General features: G+C 43.9%; 1 protein-coding gene across 2 annotated transcripts in view; it reads left to right on the forward strand.

The window, feature by feature from the left end:
* Nucleotides 1–5,907: 5,907 nt before the first annotated feature.
* AQR (aquarius intron-binding spliceosomal factor) overlaps nucleotides 5,908–24,096 on the forward strand; it is a 64,934-nt gene continuing 46,745 nt past the window's right edge. Inside the window, exons 1-10 of one of the 2 annotated variants that reach the window (XM_044436198.1) lie at nucleotides 5,908–6,059; nucleotides 10,604–10,660; nucleotides 11,165–11,205; nucleotides 11,500–11,535; nucleotides 13,549–13,669; nucleotides 14,568–14,708; nucleotides 16,215–16,283; nucleotides 17,086–17,186; nucleotides 17,747–17,823; nucleotides 20,746–20,810. In XM_044436198.1, the coding sequence (XP_044292133.1) occupies nucleotides 5,955–6,059; nucleotides 10,604–10,660; nucleotides 11,165–11,205; nucleotides 11,500–11,535; nucleotides 13,549–13,669; nucleotides 14,568–14,708; nucleotides 16,215–16,283; nucleotides 17,086–17,186; nucleotides 17,747–17,823; nucleotides 20,746–20,810 (813 nt within the window). In that variant the 5' untranslated portion in view covers nucleotides 5,908–5,954. Of the gene's footprint in view, nucleotides 6,060–6,276; nucleotides 6,362–10,603; nucleotides 10,661–11,164; nucleotides 11,206–11,499; nucleotides 11,536–13,548; nucleotides 13,670–14,567; nucleotides 14,709–16,214; nucleotides 16,284–17,085; nucleotides 17,187–17,746; nucleotides 17,824–20,745; nucleotides 20,811–24,096 lie in introns of those variants that run through there. The other variant, XM_044436199.1, reaches the window with a different exon arrangement.

The following is a 24,096-nucleotide window of genomic DNA, read 5'->3' on the forward strand; positions in this document are numbered from 1 at the left end:
AACAGGGGGCAGGTGAAGTGGGTTTCCTTCTTTGAATATAGCTGAACACCAATCTGAAATAAGCTCAGAGTTTCTTTAAGCTGAATGACTGGTAGGGCTAACTAGTTTGAAGATGGTAGGAAATGCATAGAGAAAAATGGAGGGCAAACCATCTATGATCATCCAACATAATCTTGGCTCCAAGTAAGTATCCAGTTCACCTGAGAATATTGCCTGCAGCAGTCTGTCTAGTCCAAGATACATTTCCAGTGAGGTTTAGTGTACATTTTACATACAGACATCAAGGGTGGAACATTTTTCAGAAGTTGTCCTGAATAAATATTTATACACAAACCAGAACAGCACAGAAGGCTCCTTTTAAAGTCCTGAATATTTCAGAAAGCATCTGTTACTAAACTGAGGCATCATGTACAGCCAGCCATTACTGTTTAATGAGATAAACAAAGAAAGGAACTTCTGCTATCTAAAAAATACACACCAATACATTTGACAAATCCCATTCATTTGAGAAGGCAGAATCCAAGAAACGGAGCCAACTAGCATAAGAAATTGCAAATGCAAACATAAAACATATCCAGCCTTTACAATTAAAAAAAATCTGTTTCTGTTCTGGTTACATATACAAAATCCACAGAAATGGTTTGATTTAGATAGCCATAAATATGTGACTTATAAAGGGGGTTTTCAGCTGAAGGCTGCTGATGTGGTAAGTGCAAAAACACATTTTGTTTGGATTTAGCAATATGGATTAAAATACCAGTTTGATAATGGGCTGGTACTTCAGCACAGAGATGAATGCACTTTGGTCCAGAGAGGTGAAGGTGTTTCAGAGCATGTGATTGGGCCTGTAGCTACTGGGTTTGTGGCTATTGGGTTCTTTAGGCACAGATGCAAGGAACCAGCTTATTTCACAGGGTTCTTGACAGAATGAGTTAGCTTTATTTCAAATGTCGGGGCACAAACCTACACCCACTTGGCACTGTCTAGACAGCCATAGGATACTGTGGAGTCCAAGCTCCAGCCTTCAAAAAGTGCACTGAGACTGTGAATGTGGAGCATCTCCCTCCACCCACGCAGGCAGGGCGGTTCTTTCTGCACAAGCTGTAGCTCTGAGATTGTAAACTGCCCTCAGGGCCAGCGCTGGGGGGCAGGAATGGGAGGTGCGTGGCCCTGAGGGAGGAGATTTAAAGTTACTGGCCTTGAGCACCAGATGCAAAAGGGAGAGTCGTGGAGCAGATGGTGTCAAGGGGCCTTTCTTTTGACTTTGATCAACCATTATTTTCCAACAGAAGAAGAACTTCCATTTAGGCAACTCAAACTTCTTTAAATCTTTGCTAATCAAAGTAGAAGCCTATAGAGAGACTGTTAAGCTAGATGCCCTCCAGATCTTTTGGACTTCAATTTGCAACCAGCATGGGCCACAGTCAGAAATCCTCAGAGTCATAGTCCTAAACATCATGGAAGGCTGGATGGTTCTGTGACAGAGCATATCCGTTGCTCAGAGGATCTCTCCAGTTCTGTAGCCAGCATCTCCACTCTGAAAAGATCCAGAAGGGATGGAAAAAGCCTCTCCTGGATCCCAGATTGCTCTTGCCAATCAGGGTATGTTTCATGTGACACTGTTCAAGTACTCCAAAGAGGCACTGCAAAGTTCACATGAACAGTGAAGTTTGTTAAGATGGGTTCTTGCCAAGCAGTTACAGAGCCTTTTGCTCTCTCTGGAATCTCCAGCACTCTGCCCATGTTTCCCCTTGTAGAGAAATCCGCAAGAGGCTCCGATGGACTTGTGGACCCTGTACCCCTTTTAGTGTCCATATTATATAAATTTAGTTAAAGTAAAATACAAAAAATGCAAAGCCAACCAAATAAGTGTTCTCCCATAGACTAAGGTGTAAAAATGTGCCTTTTGGAAGGGTTTGCTCATTTTTGGAAGTCAGAATTTGCACATGTGTGAATTTTGCACATTTGCATACAGATACATTTGCACAAAATCCTATTCCATCAGGGAGCAGATGATGGAATGAAAGGCACCTGAAAAATCTGTGACGCACAGATGGAACAAGTTTAACCAAGTCTGTACATCACCCCTCCTGCTGATCTCCCTTTCCTTCTTCCTATTCCTTCTCCCTGCTACCACTGGTTTCATTTCTAGTCCCCATGCCTATTCATACCAGTTTTCTTTCCACAGTTCAAAAGCATTAACCTAACTCTTGTGCTTGGGAGTGAGAGGTGCTAGCAGAGACTTCGCCTTTAGTACAGGTCTCTGGTGTCTTAAGGCTCAAAGTCATCCAAATACGCTGGACATTGTTCCAGCCTTCCACACCTTGTTTGATTGTTCTGGACAACAGCCTTGCTTCTGTCCAGTGTCTGTTTTGTGTGCTGGACTCTGCTTTTGCATCTCTCTCCATTGTGGACTCTGTGGGGCTCTCCTCCTTCGCCTGGGACCCATTGATGTCTGACCAGTTATCAGAGTTGTCTTGATCCTCACCTTAGTCTCTTTGGTGCAGTTGTACTTCTCCTGGCCAACACCCCACAGTTGCCTTCAGTCGTGCCTTCGTGTGACTACCTCAGATAACTGCCCTCCCATCGTACACCTCTCCCTCTGCTTTCACACATGGGCTTGCTTGTCTTTCTGCCTCTGAATGGTGGTCTGGCTTGTGTGTTCTGAACTGCTTCTGCGGACTGTCACTTGAATACTTTTGGGGTGCATTGTGAGCCACTGACGGAGAACAGGGCTTTTGGTATTTCCTTTGGTCTTGCAATGGACCCTTGAGCTTCCTGATCACTGCTCCTGTTAGGGTGTCTTTGAGAGGACCAGTTTCCCAAATATGGGAGGAATAACTTACTTAGTGTGGTCACCGATGCTGAACAAATCCATTCTTACCTCATCCGAGGCCAAGAGGGACATATCACAAGAGTTTAAAGATTCCTTTTGCTCTTACTCACCGTATTGTTTTCTCACCCTGCACCACTCACGTATGTTTTCTGAGCCATTCATGCCTGGCCAGCAGAAATGCACCCATGCTTACCTTAGACGCTATCCTCAGGTGTAAGGCTTGGATTCTTTCCATAATTTCTCCCCCCCCCCCCCCGAGACAGAACACCATCCTGCCATTGGAAATGTGAGCAGCTTCTGGTGGCACTTGTACCTTCTGCCTAGAATGGCTTGTTTCACTGCTTGAAACAAGCTATGATCATCACCACCACCACCACCACCATCATTTTCATTTCTATACCGGCTGGCAAATCTGCTGAAAAAAAACTCATGCAAAATTGAAAGAATTCTTTATTGCTCATTATAAGAACTGTCAAGTTCTATGCTACTGTTAGAAAGAATGGGTAAGTGCGAGATAAGCCGCTCAGAAACAGCTCTTACAGTAACTGCAGTCACAAGCTATGTCCAGCAGAGGGCAGCAGCCATGGCTCAGAAATATCTTTCGGCAGTTCAGATGCATAGAGATAAGAAAATGTGAGCAGGCTGTTCAGTCTAAACTCCTGGTACTTCTTTGAAAGGCACCACTGGGCGTGATAACATAATCCTCTGCACACTTACTCAAATGTATGGTGTAAATGTATTCAGTGAGTTTACTCCCACAAAAGGAAGCATAAGACTGGGGCCTTAATTATAGCATCTTGCAGTTTAAACCTCTTTTCTTTTATACTTTAAAGATTTTATTACTAATATTAGCTGTACGCAGTAATATTAGCAGAATATATTTTCTCCAGTATTCTAAACTGCAAAATGGGTTGGAAAAATTAATCTTTTGTCAGAACCTTTGCACTGGATAATATGAAGCTCAGAAACCATGTTTCAAATTTTTCATGTAGTTTTTAATTTTATTTGCAGACCAACATTTTTGAGCACATAAAAGATATTGTTTTAGCATCCAAAGCCATGGGTGGCAGCATTCTGAACTGAAGAAGGGGACATGCAGCATTCACAGAACAGCTACTAAAGGTTCCTGCAACCCTTCTTTGAAACAGGTAGATATCCAACAGGTGAAACTTATCTCAGTGTTGCTCATCCACCTGTCAGGTTTCTGCCTGTCAAGCCTTACAGGAAAAGCAGGGAGAGGGAGAGGGAGAGGGAGAGAGAGAGAGAGAGAAGAAGAAGAAGAAGAGAAGAGACCAGAACTAAGCTCACTTTTTTTTAGTTGATGTTGCTCTTACTTTAGTATTTGGGGATGGGGTATTAACCTAGCCTGCTTTGGACATACATATTTACTTACTCTGTTTTTGTTCTGGAGGATTCAATCAGCTGCATTCCTTAAGTAGTATTTTGACCGGTAAGTCCTGGAGCCTAATGAATGTTTGCTTTCTTCACTCCCTGCTTGCCTCTATGATTACACATGCAAAGCAGAGGGACTTCCTGACTATTTTCTTTTCTTCCATAGATGGGTGCCAGCTGCTCCTGAAGGACAGAGGTTTAAAGTGCTATCCTATGCTTTGACAGAAAAAACCCCTACTACTCTCAGCATCCACCAGCTGGCATGTGCAACATTTTTCCTGCCTAAACGTGCATAGGATCGCACACTTATGGTAGCTGTGGCTTGGTGGAAGAGTGTTATCTCCAGACAATCCTTGCCTCAGATCTGAAAAGGTAGCAGCAAGTTCAAGAAATTTCCTTCCTGCCTGACTGTATCCAGTTAATCCAAGTTCAATCCCATTCATTTCCAAAGATCTATTGTTAAGTAAGAATAGCATTGGATCGAGCCCACTGTTTCAACTTTAAGGTTTTTGTGAGTGTGATGAGCTTTTTAAAAAGCTCTGATGCAAATGGAAACAAGGCCCACAGGTGTAGGCATGCAGAGAGTGCCAGTCTGTGTCCGCTAACAGTGATCCTTAGCACATCCAACGAGAAGGCATGGTGGCTGCAACCACCTACAAGGTAGTCTAAGTGTTGCCAGCCCAACAGTGTTCCGCTTATTGGGCTGGCCATCAATCACATCCACATTTCAGATGGGGCCTGAGGTTGGTAGAGTATTTAATGTATGCTCTGAGAACTGTCACCCACTCAATCTGGATTGGTGAAATGCCTCATGAAGCAATACTACAAGCTATCAAGCTACACTGAAGTTGCAAAGGCAAAGACAACCGCATTGGATATACTGATATTTCAACTGATCTCTTTAAAGGATCAGTCAAGTGCCCAGTATCCATTTTTCTCTGTATCCTTGTGTGTCTACATACCTTCCCAACTGAAGATAATAACTTTTCAAACTGGTGCCTTCCAGATGTTTAGACTGCAGCTCCCATCAATCCCAGCCAAGATGGCCAACAGTCTGTAATGCTGGGAATTGTGGTTCCCAAATATCTGGAGGACACCAGCTTGGAGAAGCCCATGAAATCTGCCACAATCACGGTACCATCCTGTGCAGGAAAAAGTTCTACACCTCCCAGCATCCCTCAGCCAGGTATGTTGAGGGATGCCGGAAGTTGTAGTCCTGTTTTTACAGCAACGAATTAACGGGGCTGCTTTTCTGAAAATGGTATCCCCCTGTTGAAAACAAATAATAAAACCAGCACTCCCGTCCGATCCACCTCGACTTGCAGCAAAGGTAACTCTAGTTAAGACGCCCCTTCGTGCTGCTTCATTTGTTTGCCTGCACCTCGTGTTTCCATTTCTTCGCTGTAACATACGAGAACGCAAAGAAAAGTGAACACAGACCGGGCACGGAGGGAGGGTGGTATCGCACTCACGACCTACCTGTGATCCGAAGGCTCTTCTGCAGAACGAGGCTACATTTCTATCTCTATGTGCTCCAGTTTCTCGGAAGGCGGGAACTTACTCGAAATGAACCTGTTAGGAGCCGGGGAGGTTGCGCGCGCGGCGGAGGCTTTATGCTGAACGGGCCAGCTCATTCGGGGAGGGGAGCGCGACCGAGACCAAACGCAGTGCGGGGGGCGTCGTAGAGTACTCGCGGAAGAGGCGGGCTGAGAGCGCAAGAAGCAGCATGGCGGCGCCGGTGGCGGCCTCGCGCGCCGCTCAGCAGGAGCCGCCGCCGAAGAAGATCGTGGCCCCCACCGTGTCGCAGATCAACGCGGAGTTCGTGACGCAGGTCAAGCCAGGCGCCGCCGCCGCGGCGCGGGCGGGAGGGAGGGCGGGAGGGACGGAGCGGGGGATCCTCCGCTGAACCCGCAAAGCCGCTTCTTGGGCAGTCTTCCCGGGGCCCTTCCCATCTGGGCACCTCGCAGCGGTGGGAGGGCGGCAAGGAAGCGCCTCTTCGCAGAGGACGTGCTGAGCCCAGGGGAGTCCGAGCCGGCGGAGGGTGGCGATGCCGGGTGGTGGGTCTAGCTCCTAGACTTACAGTTCATCCTGCCCGGAGGCCAGGCCACCGAGTTTAATGGGACTGGCTCCCAGGTAAATTAGTGTATGGTTGTGGCCTTAAGTGAACAGTCCTATACCTGTTCAGTCAAAAAGAAAAAAGTGCTACAACTTCCAGCGTGCCCTAGCCTGGGTGGTTGGGGCATGCTGGGGATTGTAGGACGTCTCTTTTTGTGGGTTGGGGATTGCTGGAAGTTGCATGCATAACGTTGCTTTTGATGACTCTGTAACTTACCCCACCACTCTCTACATGACTATGTACATTAATTGAGTTGTGAAAAATGCAGCAGACCCATGCATTAACTCTGCCAACCCTAAGCTGGTGCCCCCCACATGTGTCGACTGTAGCTTAAAAAATAATAATAAAAGTTGGGTCTGTGCAGTTCCTCATTTTAAATTCAGTTGATTCCTAATGGTAGCATGACTACAGGTTCCAAGGGGGTTGCTTCTCTTGCTTTGATGTTAAACACAGTTGCTTGGGTATAAGCAACTTACTGTGGTAGGAAAAAATAATACATTTTAAGGTAAGAATAATGAAAGGAGTTGTAAGCATGTGTACATGCCTAGCTGGTTTTCTGTTGACTATAATGATGAAAGAAAAGATGCAGCAGGGAGCAGCCTTGGCTCAGGTGTTGATGGTGGCCCTGTTTGCTGCTGTCCCCTTTGGCAAGAGCTCCCTCATTTGTCAGCCCCTGATGTCAGCCCTGGCTTCACCATCGTGAAGGCCGCCAACCCAGGGAGCAGTCCTTAGGCACACGAGGGCAGCATAGAATGCTTCAGATTCCCCGATCTGAGTTCAGAGACAGTGCTCTGACCTCAGAGCTGGGAGTTGAGCTCTGAGCCACTTGTAACCAGAATGGAAAGCAGTGTACTGGCTGCCCTCAAAGTGTGGGAGAGTGACCTGGTGGAGGGAGGACTGGGGATGTTCTCGTTGGCAGGGAGGTGAGACCCATATGCAAATTATCCTGAAGCTTCTCTGGCCTCCGTCCCTCCTCCTCTGAGACTCACCACATAGACAGGTAAAAGACCCTTCTAGCACAGGGAGATGCAAATCACTGCCACTGTTACTTCTGCCCTTTATAGGGTAGGCTTAGGCTTCCATGTTCAAAGGTTTTCTGAACATCATAAGAGGGTTGCTCTCTTAGGGCAGCTGTAAAAGATCGTGCAAATTAATGGCAGGCAAGGTGGTCCTTGGCTACTAGTCATAATGGCAATAGGCTGTCGAGGGTCAGAGGCAGCCTGATTCTGAATGCCAGTTGCTGGAAAGCAACAGTGGAAGAACTTTGTTGCCTTGTTGGCCTGCTGTTGGATTTCATATACGTAGCCCTTGTGTGGCTATTATGAGAAATGGGATGTTGGACCAGATGGGCCTTTGGGCTAATCCATTGGGGCTCTTAAAAGAAGAGTCTGGATGTATTGGACCAAACTGCATGTTCTGTTCTGTCGTCCTGATTTTTGCAAAGGCCTGTCAGATGCTTACGTTTAGCCTAGAGGAACGGAAGCAGTGGTGCTCAGCTGTTCTTTGCACAGCTGTAGCCAGCGTTCAGAGAGTGGCTGCTTCGTGGTGTGCAGGTTCCTTGCAACACTCATGGCTAATAACTGTTGGTTGCACCCGTGCGAAGGCAGGATGCTTGACCATGTTTTCTACTAAGACAAGTATTGTATGCTCAAATAATGTTCAGCACTTTCTTCATTATCTAAATTAGGCGTATTTGTGGGCATGTTGGTGGTTAGGTATAGGTGTGCCCTGTTTTATCTTCTCGGCATTTCATAATTAGAATAAAAGAATGCTGCTAAATAACCACAGGGAATTAACAGGTTGATTGTAGTATGAGGATCATGGTTGCATGTCTATAATAAGCTTTGCTTTTCCCATTGATCAGTTTAAAGGCTAGTTGGTCCACAGTTCAGCAGATTAAAAGGATGGGAATCTCCTGCTCACCATGCCCTTCTTTTGGTATCTCACCAAAAGTTTTGCTATCATCCCAGATGTGAATGGCAAATCACATATCCCTCTACTCTGGACATTTTATATTATTATTATTTTATATACTGCCCCATATCCAGTATCTTGATATGCTGTAACTAGGCACTCCAAATTGTTTATTAGTTTGCTGTAAGTTTTCCCATGATTTGACTTTTTATTATTTATTTATTTATTAAAACATTTTTATGCCGCCCCATTCGCCGAAGCCTTGGGGCGGCTTACAACAATTAGTTAAATAATTATAATTAAAAATATAAACATTAAAATAAAATACATACAATATAAAATAAGCCGCCCTGGCCAGATAAAATTCAATAATATTAACATTTAAAATGCTGCTTAAATAAAAAGGTCTTCGCCTGGTGCTGAAAAACAAATAACGACGGTGCCAGGCAGACCTCTCTGGGGAGCGCGTTCCATAACTTAGGCGCCACCGCTGAGAAAGCCCTCCTCCGAGTAACCACCCTCCTAATTTCTTTCACGGAGGGCTCCCGGTGAAGGGAGGTGAAGGGCCTCTCCCGCAGATCTCAAGGGGCGGCCGGGCATATATGGATGTAACTCAAGTTCAGTGTTCATGTTGAATACCAGGGTTCAGACTTAAAAATAGGTAAAGCAGAGAGTTTCTGGGCATATATGGATTTCATTTAACCTTGACTGGATAAGCACAACCTCTTTCTATTCTTTTCTAGAGCTCAGTGGAGGTTTTGTTTATGTCTTTACCAAGAATATATTTAAAATAAAATCAATAGTAATAGATCACTAGAATAGTTTTTCTCCACTTGGCTCCTAAAAAGTTACTGCTCCAATTTTCCTTGGAGGCAGACACTTGAAGTTAAATGAGGAAAAGGATCAGGCTCCCATTTTTGCACTTGGTCCATGAGGTGTTGGCCATTTGAATGCAGGGATGGCACTTACAATTGAGCAGTGCTGCATGCTTCATTTTGTGTTCAGACGTATGACCAAAAAGCACCAATTGTCTAAGAAGCAAGCCACAGAACCAGACCTACTTTCTTCATGTGCTTTTTAGTGTTACTGAGGCTCCAACTGTGCAGCCTGCAGAAGGATAATTCATATGTATTTGCTATGCTTTCTAGGTTTTGCCATTTGAGGAGCAGAGATCAAGAAGTATAAATAAGGAGAACAGTGGCTAGCCACAGTAGGATGCCCCGTCCAAACCTTTCTCCTCCCCCGCCTCCCACCTGGTTGTTTATACTTTCCCCAGCTGGGATTTCTACTCTGTGTCTTCAGTGAGATCAGGATTGTATCCCAAAACTAGGCCACTGCTAGGCATACCTGTAAAACATCTATAAATGTCACAAGTCAAAGCTCAAACTAGGACTATCTTGTAATGCTTAATTATCATAAAGAGCTCTCTGTTAACTTTATATGAAAGCTACTTACCAGAGGCAGTGACTGGCCTCTGGTTGAATAGCTAATGGCAAGCTGACCTTGGAATGAGTAACCAGACAAAAATTTCTGATTATGGGCATCCTTCATATTCAGAAAAATTTGTGCAGTATCTGAATTCTTATTTGGAAATACATGTACGTACTGTTTACCATATTTAAAAGTTACATCTTGATTGAAAAATACTTCGTTTCTTAACTGAGGAATACTTCAATGCTTCTCTGGATGGGCTAAATCTGAATACTTGTGAAGGGCAAAGATGCTCCTTGCATCTAGTCATCTGACATTTGGCAGGACTGGTCCCTCAAAATGGGCATGAAACTCTACAAATATCATCTAATTCTTCACAAAAATTTTTAAAAAGCTGTTAAAGGGGGTGAAAGGACAGTAACAAAATCAATGTTTAAAGACATGAAGCACAAGGGAAATCTGCATCATATTGTCCGAAATTTGGTAGGCCAGATCCAGGCATCACTGAGCCTGCAAATTTATCCACTTCTGACTAACAGAATATATAGAAAAGTTATTGTTGTCCATTGCTTTCTAGTGATAATCAAAGGGCAGCGTGGAGATTTGGATTCCCATCTCAAGATTAGAATCCGAGTTGAAATAGGCAGTGTCCAAATTGGTCCAAGCCATAATGGGCTGTTTCCAAAGCACCCAATCAGAATTCTGACTGAAGATTGTGATTGGTTCGCACTCTTATTTCTGTTTTATATTCCTTTTGATTGTTTACAGCATCACATCTCCACAGTACTGTATACAGTGCGGTTGTAAATGCAGAAATATTTTCATGTTTTCCTCTGCACTGGGGCCCCTATAATAACAGCATGGGAGGGTTTCTGTTTATAAATTGTAATGAAATGAAATCTTTTATCTTGCAGTTGGCAAATAAGTATTGGGCACCACATGTTAAGAAAAAGCTACCATTTGAGTCAAAGGTAATGTTTAAATTTACTATTTAGTAGTTTTACCTTAACTTGGCATTAACTATTAAAGCTTACTGAATTACTTTCCTAATTATTTTTACTATAGGACTTAGATTGACAGCCATACAAATATTGATTTGATGCCGGCTTTCCATGGCATGTCAGTAAAGCACAGTTTTAAACAATTTTGATGGTATTTTTGTTCTTATCATTATTGCTTGTGTCTATGAATCCTGGGGGGTGGGGGAACCACTAGGTTCCTTGTGTGAGTTTGCTTGATTTTTAAATAAGTCCTTCAATATGTAAGTCCTTATTTTTTCTTAGCAAATTGTTTTAAATTATCCTGGTTTCTACTGTAGAAAAATGGTAATGTGAATATTGTGTTTTATGAATTAGCTACTGCTGTTACTATTTACTAGGAATCTGCAAATGAATATTATTGGAAAGCAGGAAAATGAATCTCATGAAAGCATGAATTTTAGCATATATCTTTAAAAAACTTATTTCTTTTTATAGGTTATTGAAGATGTGTATGGAAAAGAAATTGTTAGATCAAAGTATGTACACTACATTCTCTGTATTATACTTGGATTTAAGAAACATACGCAGAGTAAATTTGCATGTTCTAAGCTTTCTAAAGTGTGATAGCTGACCTTAACCCTTGCAATATGTACTGTTGTCTACTTCATACAAGCTTCCTCATGTGCCAACATTTGTGCCAGTGTAGCGTAGCATAAGTGTTACAGTGCAAGATGCATGTCAATATGAGACTCTTGTGCAGATGTACATGATGCCCTTAGTTGAGGGACAGCTGAAGTTAATCCATTTTTTCCTTTTGTCTTCAATTTTAGATTTGCTATTAGAAAGATAATGCTGTTGGAATTCAGGTAAGTGTTTTCAGAGCAAGAAATCTATTTTAAGGTACAAACCTGATTGTAAGGAAAGCAGGTATGGGCTAAGTGGAGAATCCCTGGTTCAGCACTGGCCTAAGCCATGAACTCAACTCGATGGGCCTTGGTAGAGCATCCTGAGGAACATAGGATCGGTCTCAAAAATGAACTCTTAAATTCCAGCTCCCTCCCCTGCCTCCCAATCTCCAAAGCCTATGTAGAAAGAACTGCACAGCTACTTCCCAAGGTCACAAATATAGCCTCAGAGGGAAAGAAAAGGGGATTTCCAGTACATGTGGAGGGGAGAGGACAGGGCAGGATACAAGAAACCCTATGCCCTTTTCAGCCCTCAGCAGTTTGCTGTCTCTCAATTGGCTCAGAAGCCTCTCTAGTGGAATATTTCATAAAAGTATAACAGGAAGGTGAGCATCATCTTGTCTCTGGTGCTGTTGGCAGTCCAGTAGATCAGTGGATACTTAGAAGACCTTGGAGGCTTCCTCCTGAGGGGGGAAGGGTTTTTGTAGATGGCCTTTGGCAAGTCTCTGGGGCTCAGCCTCATCTCCATACCTTCTACCTCCAGTGCAGAGGTTAAAATACTGGTGAGGGCTGTTGGAGGAAGCTGCAACAGATAAAATGAGTTCAAATTCTGTAATCTGTGGGTTCTGCAGTGGCTGTCTTTCTCCAAGTCACTCAGACTTGTGAAACAGTTTTTAAAATTTAGGTGGGGATTTGTATGTGCATTTGTGTGAGTGCATGCAAGAATCAAATTCATTTACCTCCCTGTATAGAATCGGATTCCATCACTAACCAGGTGATAGAAGGAAAGACACCTGAGTAGATGAGAAGCACAGATGGAACAGATTGTGTAGTGGTTAAGAGCATGGGACTGGGACTCAGAGGATCTGGGTTCGAGTCCCCGCTCGGCCATGGAGCCAGCTGGGTGACTTTGGGCCAGTCACAGTCTCTCAGCCCAACCTACCTCACAGGGTTGTTGTTGTGGGGATAAGATGGAGGAGGAGAGATAATGTAAGCTGCCTTGAGGCCTTTGTAGGAAAAAGGCAGGATATAAATCGAAAAAATAAATAAAATAAGTAATAATAATAATAATAATAATAATAACCAGGTGATAGAAGGAAAGGCACCTGAGTAGATGAGAAGCACAGATGGAACAGATTTAGCAAAATTCATGCACTCTTGCCCTTTCTTGCAAGGGGATTGTAAGGATTGCTGTGATGACTTGTACAAAGATCTTTAAACATCTTAAATTCTGACAAAAATGTGTATTACTGTAACAGTGAAGTTGCAATAAAGTAACTCAGTTTTGCAAACAACTGTAGTTCATTCTGCCACTTGGCCCTATCCCAGAGGGAAAGCTGTGCTGGTGACGCTAGAGCAGCCTTCCCCAACCTGGTACCTTCCAGATGTTTGAACTACAACACCCATCAGTCCTGGCCAGCGTGGGCCCAGGTTGGGGAGCTGTAGTATTATTTATGCAGAACCATCACTGATCTGGTGAAATGCATTTGTGAAAAAACATTGGTCATCAGAAACATGCAGCCTAATCAAGCAGAGAGAACAGTTTTCATATGTGATTTGCATAATAATGGCTTTTATAAAGCCTTTCTATGTTATGCTGACTGATTTCTCTCAGGAGGCAGCAGGCATTTGGAGTACTCAAGCAAGTATCTCTTGAAATGTGGTTTATTCCTGCCCTCGCTGCACAATCAACACAGATTAATGTTTAGCATATAGTCCTGTACCAAGTACATGTCAAGAACCCTTTAAGGAACAGAGCCTTCCAGAGGGCTAATTCATCCTCTCCGTTCATTCAGATTGATTTAAATAGCCTTGGAAAGTTTTACAGCAGTGAGCTGTTTTAGAAGTAACATTTGAAGCTACTCACAACACATATGGAAGGGTGGTCTGTAAATGATAGATAATTGTACTTCTTAGCTCCTGATGAGTGACAGACTAGATGGATGGTAACTATTGTCCTTTCAATGTTCACAGCCAGTACCTTGAAAATTACTTATGGATGAATTATTCTCCAGAGGTGTCCAGCAAGGCTTACCTGATGTCAATCTGTTGTATGGTGAATGAAAAGTTCAGGGAGAATGTTCCAGCGTGGGAGGTAATGGACTTCAATTATAGCCAGCGGTAACTTTGCCTCTTCCACATTGCTCACTTAAAGTGTCTTCAGATGTCAGGAGGTACAATGCTAGCTGTCGTTATGCCTTGTCTGAGGTTGTCTGCTGAAGCCTTTTAGGCAACAGGCAGCGTTGTGCATTGTTAGGAAATTGCAGTGGTCAGTTGGAAGGGCTCACAGTGAAAGTAAGAGCAACAGGAAAGGAATTGTTTCAGAAACTGGAGGTGTTTCCTCTCTGTTGCTGTTTGGCAAAGTCTAGCATTCAATAGTGGGGTGTTTATGCTGCCTAAAGAGATATTTTCATTTCTCTAGGCGGACAGAAAAGGGAGAACAACTTTATCTTAAGGCTATTTCTACATGTTAGAAGTGCCGTAGTTTCCACTCCCCATGGCCCCGTTCCCCATTGTGACTTGTGGTGGGCAGACAATGCTAGCCATGCCAAGAGGCAGGAGAAGGAAACAGCAACCACCACCTCAAGAATGGGCCATGGTCTGTTCTGGGCCGAGCTATTCTTGATTGATTTGGAATATTTTGTCTTCATGCTAAAACATGCATCTGCTGACCCTGCCTCCAACCTTCATGGGTTCAGCAGAAGTTGAGAACTTACTTTATATACATATGGTTGCGCATGTGCATTTTGGAGCCCTTATTGCACTAAGTTTCTGATTCAATGTACAGGAAAAGCTGTGTATATATAAAGCACCTTCTCATTCACTGAATGCCCAGAGAACGGGGCAGGCCACTAAGCACAGTCTGACTCCATCTATCCATTCACTCAATGCATGGATATGAGGATGGAGCAGGGCTTGGAAGTCTTTCTACCCCACACTTTTCCAAAGAGATGATTCACTTCAGCTTACTGAGCATCTTTTTTTCTGCTTAGACATTCAAGAAGAAGCCAGAGCACTTCCCGTTCTTTTTCAAGCGTGTGCTGGATGCCTCCTTGGCTGAGAATGACAGTGAATTCTCCCTGCAAGAGCAGACAATACTCCTGCTTTTCCTTGATCACTGCTTCAACAGCTTGGTAATCTTTATTTTCCAAATGACCCACAGTTAACAGTTCACAGTGCTCTCAGTATTCAGTGTGGTCGTGCCTGCACTGCTGTCTATTCGCAGTAGTCCTGCTTGGCCTTGTCCACATGTGTGGGCCTCTTCCTTCCTGGTCCTTGCAGCACTTTCTGCTCAAGGAACTCCCTTAACCATAGCATCTGGCAAATCAGCGTTCCAGAGAAACATTTTCAAGTAGAGGTCACCTTCCCTTTACCATGCAAGAGCATGATGCTAATAGGCACCTTTAAAAAAATCCAGTAATAAATAAATAAGTCTCAGAACCTGGGTTTGAGCATGTTTTGGAGGTTTTACAAGCCTTCCCTCAGTGAGCAAGTGCTTGGCAATCAGCCCCAGGATTTAGTGGTAAATTAATACAAGTGAGAGCTGCAACGAAGTGCTGCAGGATTCCAAGCAGTCGTACCTGCCTTCTGGATATCATTTCATTCTACCTATTTTATGCCTCCTTACCCATTTTCAGTTTTCTGCAGCCACTGAACATGCTCAGTCCACATCAGTCTGGTTTGGTTTTACCCCTTAGGATTTTCCCCTAAATACCTTTTTCTACCACTGCAGTTGCTCTTCAAGTACTCTTCCTTCTTAGTAACCTTATATGGGCTACATATCCAGCATTCGTCAACACCTGAGTTTGCTGTTGATATAAACACCACTATTTTTTAAGGATACACTTCTATCTCTGTTTAAATGGAAAAAAGTCCTTCAGCACCCAGCATTCTCCCACCTGACTTTTCCTGCCTAAACCTGCATACAGCTGTGCCTTAAGTCTCTCTAAAACAGTTTTATTTTCTGTTATCATGTGGTCATATAAAGGAGATCTTTCTCCTTGACTTCTTCAGAAAGAATGACGTATAAATCTAAATTAAAAAAAATGATCCCAAAGGGTCACCTTGTACTGGAGACCCTCCCTCTAAATAAGTTCTGAAGATAATCTCTTCATATCCGAACTGCACTTCTGAACCACCAAACCAAGCATGGTGTAAAGGTCAGTGACAGAGACATCCAGATGTTTTGGACTGCGACTCCTAGGAGCTCCAGTTAGCATGGCCAATCATCAGGGGTTATGTGAGTTGTAGTCCAAAAGATCTGGAGAGTTCAAGCTTGCCTTCAAGCTTTCTAGCCCATAAAAAGTCACAGTACATGGGCAATGGGCTGCATGTGGTTTGCTGGAGCTCTGGTTGTACAGAGCAGCTGAAGATGGTTGCTTCCATGCGTAGATTTCTGTTTATGGAATGGAGCTTTCCTCTATCCCAGTCACTTCCCAGAGCTCTTCTTGAGCATTGGGGGATCCTCTGGAAGAGCATGGGGTGTTACATAGTGCGGCCACATCAGAGAAGGGAGTTCCCAAGAATCAGCAGCCTCCCTTCTTTCTCCCTTGTGGAAGCGGAAGTGCCTCCTTCATGTCGCACAGTGGCCTTTTTGGTCTGAAGCCTATCCTAATGGCTTTCCTAATCTCTTGTGACAGGAAGTGGATTTAATCCGAGGACAGGTCCAGCAACTTATCTCCTTGCCAATGTGGATGAGCCTGCAGCCTGTAAGTGTTTTAAGATAAAGAATGCAAAGAAGCTTTGAAGGGCCACATGTGGTGTCCTATATGTAAATTTTTATCCATGACTGCCATGTAATTGATGCACATGAAAAGAACTTTCTGCCCGGAGTAGAGACTTTCCTAAAGCAATAGGACAATGCTTGTTGGGGAGGGGGTTAGCGGGGGCGCTGAAGATCTAGTCCAAAGTGTATGAGGCTATGCATGCGAGGTAACAGGCTGCCCCCATAATTGCATGGCTTTGCCCCTCATTTGCAAACTTGGACAGCCAAAGACCATCACTAAGCCCTGATGCCCTCCTGCTTCTGTCCAGCAGTGCTAGGAAGTCCTTTTTATCACCTCTGTCCTAAGGCAAGGGTATGCAACTTGGTGCCCGCCAGAAGTTTGAGAATGCAACTCTCGTAATCCTGGACCACTGGCCATTTTTGCTGGAGTGATTGGAGTTGTACTCCAAAATCTCTGGAGAGTACCAGGTCCTCAACCTGGTCCTAAAATATTGCACATTCACATTGTTCCCTTTAACTAGAACACCGAGCTTTGAATTGCACAAAATGCTGTCTTTTTAATTGTCAAATGAAATGCCTGTGTCTTTTCTGCTATTTCTGGACAAAGGCAAAAGCTTTATTCTCTTAGTGACTTCACTAATCCGTATAATGGGCAAGCATAAGTTCTTGTTCTTTTGGTGTGTGCATTTTTAATAGCTATGAGTTTTAGTAGCTATAAGTTAGGTGAGTGAAAGCACTGCAGCTTAGTATTTTATGGAAACTTATATGTCATCTTGCCATTTTAGGCTCGTCTGGAACTTGAATTGAAAAAGTCATCAAAGCTTAGAAAATTCTGGAATTTGATCAAGAAGAATGATGAGAAAATGGATGAAAATGCACGGACTCAGTAAGCCTCACATGTATTTGCATTGCAAACCTGGCATATGCGCTTTTAGCAATTGTAATCCAATTGCTCTTTTTGAATAGCAGCCTTTGTACTGTGCGGGGATCCCTTTCGGGCTCCATGCTGCTTGGGGAAAGCAGAAGCTGGGATGGGTACAGCACCTCACATTTGGCTGGCCACCCAGGTGGGCCAGTGTACGTGGTGAGTTTGCATGGCATTGCCATGCTTTTCAGGCTGGTCTCGTGCAGTGGTGCAGGCCCACGGGGAGTCTTCTCTGTAAAGCTTCTGTGCCTCTTAGTGCTGACCAGCTAAAGACAGCAGTGCGCACCTAAGGTCTCTGGTTCTCTTGTTGCTGGTGTCACATCAAAGTTCTTACTTGAACCTGACTGCTAAGGAAATAATTCCTCTAGTAGGCAATGAGAATTTATTTGCTTGTTAATGACTTCTTATTCTGTCTGCTGACTTTTGAAAAACGTACTTTGAGAACTGTAACGGGAAGGTTGTGTATTTAAAATGATTGACTATGTTGTCTATCAGTGTCTCAAGTTAGTGTTGATTTTTAGGGCATATCAAGAAAGAAGGTTTCTTTCACAATTGATCCAGAAATTCATCTCTGTTTTAAAATCGATACCTCTTTCAGGTAAGTAGTGTGAAGTGTGTGTGTTTGTGTATGTTGCAGAGAAGTGATTCTCTCTTTGCCTGCTTTGCGCTTCCTTTCCCCCAAATTTTGCATCCAGAAGTAAGTCCGTATAGTTTTTGAAACCATTACAGGGATTTGGTCTTGTGCAGAACCTGGCATGCTGCTTTGAAGAAACTGCACAGATAAGAAAAAGGAAGGGACCAAACATGTTTTAAGTCTGGTGGGTAGGATAAGAGAAAATTTCTTCTAGGCTCAGTTCCTGCCTCCCCCAGTGGTGATTGCTTAAACAATGGAGTGAGGAATCCCAAAATGCTGAGGATAAAAGCATTTGTGCACAAAGGAAGCGCTTCTTGGAACTAAAGTGGGTGGGGGATGGGAAGCAGGGACAAAAGTGGGCAAGAGGACTTGCTGCATCCTGAGAGTTCTCAGTACAATGTTTCCTTCCCCAGAGTTTTCCACCAGGATGTCCTCCAACGTGGCAGAACATCCCCATCCTCTTCACTCTTCTGTAGCCCCCTGTACGCATAGCAAGTCTCTTCAGGAGGTCCCCCAAGCCCCTGGAACTGATTTAGTGGGTGTGGGGGGAGATTCATTCACCAGCAGTTCCCTCCCACTGGCAGAACAAGACCTTTGGCTACAAGCCCCAGAATGCTAATGATGCCGTTTCAGCTTTTTTGCGTTGTAACAAAAGACTAGCGGGCAGCAGGATTCCTGAGAAGACCAACAGAGGAGCCTGACTGTTCTTGGAGAGCTCTAGGCTGGGGCAGGGGTGGGCCATCCATGAAAACCAGCACTGTGGCCTGAAAGCTCTTGAGATGCCAGAATAGTTTCCACAGAGTCACCCTTCCAGTGGTGGAATGATAAGCGAAGATGTATATGCAGTCCCCATAGGGTGGGGTTCAGGAACAGCCCCCTGCCATTGTTCTGCAAAGACAGGTGGTCATCACTGAAGGAAAGCCTCTTCCTACCCTGCTCCCACCTCACTCCCTCAACCTGGGCAACACTTTGTTTATTTATAAGTATATTGTATGGAACTCTTCACTGAGTAAGAGTTTTGATCTGTCTGCAACACAGACAGTTCTTTTATTTTCCTGTCTCAAAATATTGTCTCTTCTCCCTCTGAGGAAGGGCCTTTTCTGATCCTTCAGTAGAGTCCCACCTTCTGTGGGATTTGCCAGCCTTAGGTTAATACTGAAGTGATGTTGAAATGATTTTGTTCACATAAAAATTTGTTAATTTTTGTTTTGTTCACATTTAAAAGTTGTTAAGTATCTAAATTTGGCAGTTGTTTTTTTTTAAACTTGTATTAGTTGCTGGAATGATTTGATCACTTCTAAATTCTCAGAAAGTTCCTTTTAAACTCAGCATCAGGTTGCTGTATGTTTAATGCAATGGCAAGTAATATTCATACATAACTTAAGAGCTTGTGATAGCCCAAATGCACATTAGCTCCGTACATTAAACATATTCCCCTTGGGTCATTATTTTTTAAATATCTGCCAGGATTTATATCTCCCAGCTGAAACAAAATCCTGGCTCCTCAAGGATATCTCTCAACCAATTTATTTTTAGAATGGCCACTCTCACATTACCATTTTTCTGTTCTGTTTTCTTTCTTCTTATCATCTTACTTTAGCAGGGGATGCTTTGATTTTCTTATTTTAAAAAATTATTTGGCAGGAAAAGTAGGTGGAAGGTGACCTGGTGGCTGAGTCTTGTTGGCTTTTCCAATAGACATGCAGAACAGATTCAGCCAGGTTCACATTTTGCCCCTGCGATGACCAAAGGAGGCAGGTTGCTCAAAGCTGGCTGAGACCTCTCCATCCTTCTGCATCGGGGAAGCAGAGGGTACTGAGCTGCTTCTCTCTCAGCTGTCCCACTTCCTTCCTGCAATTGATGAGAGAGGTTATGAATGGGCTGAAAAGAAGCAGCTTGGTTTGCACCACGGGCCGCGGTGGTGGGGGGTGTTTTCTAAATGGGAAAGCCTATGCACAGTGAAGCCTGGCCCAAGCACCAGATGGGAGGACCCCCCCCCCCCAGTGTTTGGGGCAGGGAACAAATGATGTCGGGTGGGCAAGGCCACGCCTCCTGACATCAGAGCCACAGCCCACCTGCCAACATGGGACTTGTGGAGGGCGGCAGGAAAACCGTCTGCTCCCCCACAAGAAATTCCAGTTCTGCACCCTTGCCTTCCATTAGTAACTTGAACTCCATGGATACTTATTTATTTAAAAACATTTATATCCTGTGCAATACCAAGGGTCTCAGGACAATCTTGGGTACTTAAGCATGGTTGGGCAGCAGCAACAACAACTTTCCTACTGGGGCACAACAGTCCCCTCATCTCCTAGCCTAGTAAAGTACAAATATGTCAAAATCTGCATGTTAAGAATAATCTTTTCACCTTTTTATTGAAATTTTCAACATAGTTTAGCTGCTTAAACAGCAGATATCAAGATATATTTGTTTTTTTATAGTAAAATAATCACTTAGATTTCAAGACCAGTGAATTGAATATAATTATATAGTGCAGATATTTTGATGGGAAAGCTGACAGTGTATGAACTTGCTTTGTCAACCTAATGTGATCATGATGATCACTAGGTGGAGGTATGGTTGCAAATGTTATGTTAGACTAGTTTAAAGATCTTGCCATCAGCATGTGTGCGGTAGAGTGAAAATTTTAGAACTTCTTTGCTAATCTTTAGAAGTTTCCATTTCCTCAGTAACTGGGTTGTAGTTGAGAAACCAAAATCAAGCTGCTTACAAATGCATAAAAGTACATTCATCAAACTGGGCGAAATCTGCCTATTACCTGGAGTCCAGACAACCTTTAAGCATCAGTGAGTTGGTCCAAGATACTACATGGCACCATTCAGCAGTTCCAGGATCAGATTGCAATTCTCTGTGTTTTTTTTCTAGGTCCCCTTTCTATGGATAAAGTGCACTACTGTGAAAGATTCATCGAACTCATGATAGATCTGGAGGTATGTCAGCTGTAAGGCAAATATAGAGGCATCTATAGTATCGCATAGGTCTTTTGAATGAACAGACCGTGTTGTTTGTGTCCTAACTTTAAAGCACCTGATGGAAACTTGATGAACCCACATTGTTTGAAGATAGGAAGTGGCCTGGTACTGACTCAGATCACTGGCATATCTAGTGCAGTATTGTTTCTGTTCTGACCAGCGGTCATTCTCCAAGGCTACAGGCAAGACATCTTGGGAGATCAACCCTGACATTTTTTTACATTCAATTCTTCCTGCAACTCAAGAGTTGTCATCTGAGGCACAAGTAGACCCAGTGGCACAGAGCACCTTTTATCAGCTTAAGTTGACATACCAACTATGACCCTACCTGGACAGAGATCATTTGGATTACTGCAATGTGCTGTATGTGGGGCTGTCTTTGAAAATGGTCTGGCAACTTCACGTGATCTAAACCAGGGCAGCAAGGCTGTTAATGCTCATGTGAATGTATTACAACAGTGCTGCACTGGCTGCCAGGTGACATCCAGGCCTGATTCAGAGTACTAACATCCAGAGCACTAAATGGCTTGGGACCAGGTTATCTGAAGGATCGCTTTGTCCTATAGGTATCTAACCGCAGCCTAAAGTCATTTCCGGGACTGCAGGTGGCGCAGTGGTTTAAACTGCTGTGCTGCTGGGCTGGTTGATCGAAAGGTCGCCGGTTCGAATCTGCACAACAGAGTGAGTTCCCATTGCTCCGTCCCAGCTCCTGCCAACCTTGCAGTTCAAAAGCATGCAGATGCAAGTAGATAAAAAGGTACCACTTCGGTGGGCAGGTAACAGAATTCCATGTACTTTGATGTTTACTCATGCCGGCCACATGACTGTGGAGACTGTCTGCGGACAAACGCTGGCTCCCTCGGCTAGGAAACGGAGATGAGCACCGCCCCCTAGAGTCAGGCATGACTGGACTTAATGTCAAGGGGAAACCTTTACCTTTTAAAGTTATTTCCAGGAGTCCTTCTTCTCATGTAAGGCTTTATAGGTTGAATCGGGCTCAGATTTAGCAACAGTCCATACTAGTAGGCCAGGACTGGTGTTCAGACTTTATTAGTCTGCTTGTTTCATATTGCAAAAGTTGTAGCTTATAAACAGTCTTCAACGACAGTCCTACATAGCGTGCATGCTATGTAATCTGTATTAGAAATTAGCATAGCATACAGCACTGAAGCAGTGTTATCCCTGTCCAGACAGGTGTGTAGCTGGGCCACCAGCCAAAACTGGTAGAAGTCACTCTGTGCCCCTGGAGCCACCTGAACCTCAAGGGGCAAAGATGGCTCAAGAAAGACCACAAAAGGGAGTGCAGGTGCAACCAAACAGACTGAATAACCTCCAGCCAGTAAGAGGAACTGTCTTGTTTGGATTGAGCTTCAGTTTGTTAGCCCTCGTCCAGTCCATTATCGCAGCCAGGCAACAGTTTTGCACATCCACAGACTCATCTGATGAAGATGAAAAGCTGAATGTCATCAGCATACTGATGTCATGCTCTCAAGTTCTGAATGACTCCATTTGGTGTTTTCATGTTGCATGGGGAACAGAACTGACCCCTGAGGAACCCCACGCAGAAGAATCCACAGGGCTGAGTAATATTCCCCAAGCACCACCTTTTGGAGCTGGTCATCCGTGTAAGAGTACAACCACAATAATGCAGTACCTCCTCAGTCCCAGCTCAGTTGCTTCCAACCAGGAGTTTCAGTGGGGTGACATTCTGACTATCTCCTGGCATAGATCATCATATAGGGTTACTGAAACAGTTTCCATGTCAAAAAACCAACCTAAATTCTGATTGACATGGATCCAGGTAATAAGTCTTACCCAAGCGCTATTGGAGCTGGTTGGCCACTATCTCCTCAGGGACCTTGTCCAGGAAAGAACTACTGGCCTAAAGTTGTCGAGGTCTCCTGAGTCCAGAGAGCAATTTTTCAGGTGTGGTCTAACTGCTGCTTCTTTCAGCATAAGAACCCTCCCTTTTGCACTAAACATCTGGGTCTGGCCATTTTTTCCCTCCTGGTTGTTCTTTATGAGCCAGGAGGGCCAAGGATCCAGTATAGAAATGCTTGGATGAACCTTGTCCAAATCCTTAACCTGTTCCATCTGAAACTCATTCAATAAAACTGTACCAGACTGTGCTCTGGATATTTCACCTAATTCAGCTGCTATAATACGGGATTTTATCCTGGAGGTACCCACAATCCTATTGCAAGAGGCCTGGGATGCATCTAGGATGTCTGTGGAGCTAGCGTATAATTCTCCTGAAACAATCCTAAATGCTCAGCTGGGCAGCAAATAAAAGACTGAATAGAAGCAGGGAGGTGTTGTTTCTTTGCGCTCCTCATTGCCTTTGAGTATGCCTGATACATATATCAGGGCACTTGAATGTGGCAAGGCTGTGAGCAGAATACGACTGGAACAGAATAGCCACGCATTTCGAGTGGCCTCCCCGAGGCCTCTGCATCATGAGAAGCAGCCCCCGCAGTGCAGTTAGAATGTAATTGGTGTAAATGCTAATATTAGCAGTAGTCTTCTGGATTTCCCCAACATTCCTGTTTTGAATACTGAGCAAGTTCATTCATGAGTAATTCATATTGTTTCACATATGAATGCCCCATTTTAGTTTCAATATTTGAAATGATTTCTGCTTGAGAACCTCTATTAAAAGATGGCTCTAGCACACATTATGGAAGCCGTGGACTAAAAGCATAGGAATGTTGCTTTTCGATAGGAATGTGGTGCGTTCTCCTACTTGTTGGCTCTGCTAAAATGTCTGCATTGCCAAGGAGCATCCTAGTCAGCATCACTGAGCCCAGCCACAGTGAACCGCAAGATTCTGTCCCCAGAGAGAGGGTATTTAGGTATTCAGTTGGGATGCTGCTGGATCTTAGCCAAAATGCCAAGCAGCAGAACATTTCATGATGGTTTGTTCTATGCTGAGGGCATTACAGGAGAGTTAAAAGAGTTCAGATACTTTCTGAAGCTCTGTTTTGTTGATTGGAACTGGCAAACCAGAAATAGGTTATAAAAAGCCATGACATGTGTTCTCCTTTAGTTTGTCCCATCTGAACAGAGTGTCTTTACATATACTTAAGATCCCTTTTCTCCCCCGGGGTGTTTGAGTGTTTCCTATGCATTCACATCACTGGTATGATTGAGGCTAATCTACTTAAACATTTCACTGCTTAGCTGTCATGTGACTTGGGCAAAAGCAAGTGCCCTCACCAGTTCAGTTTTATTTGCAATAAATACA

The sequence above is a fragment of the Varanus komodoensis genome, unplaced genomic scaffold (assembly GCF_004798865.1).
Source record: "Varanus komodoensis strain SLA01 unplaced genomic scaffold, ASM479886v1 scaffold3, whole genome shotgun sequence".
Lineage (NCBI taxonomy): Eukaryota > Metazoa > Chordata > Lepidosauria > Squamata > Varanidae > Varanus > Varanus komodoensis.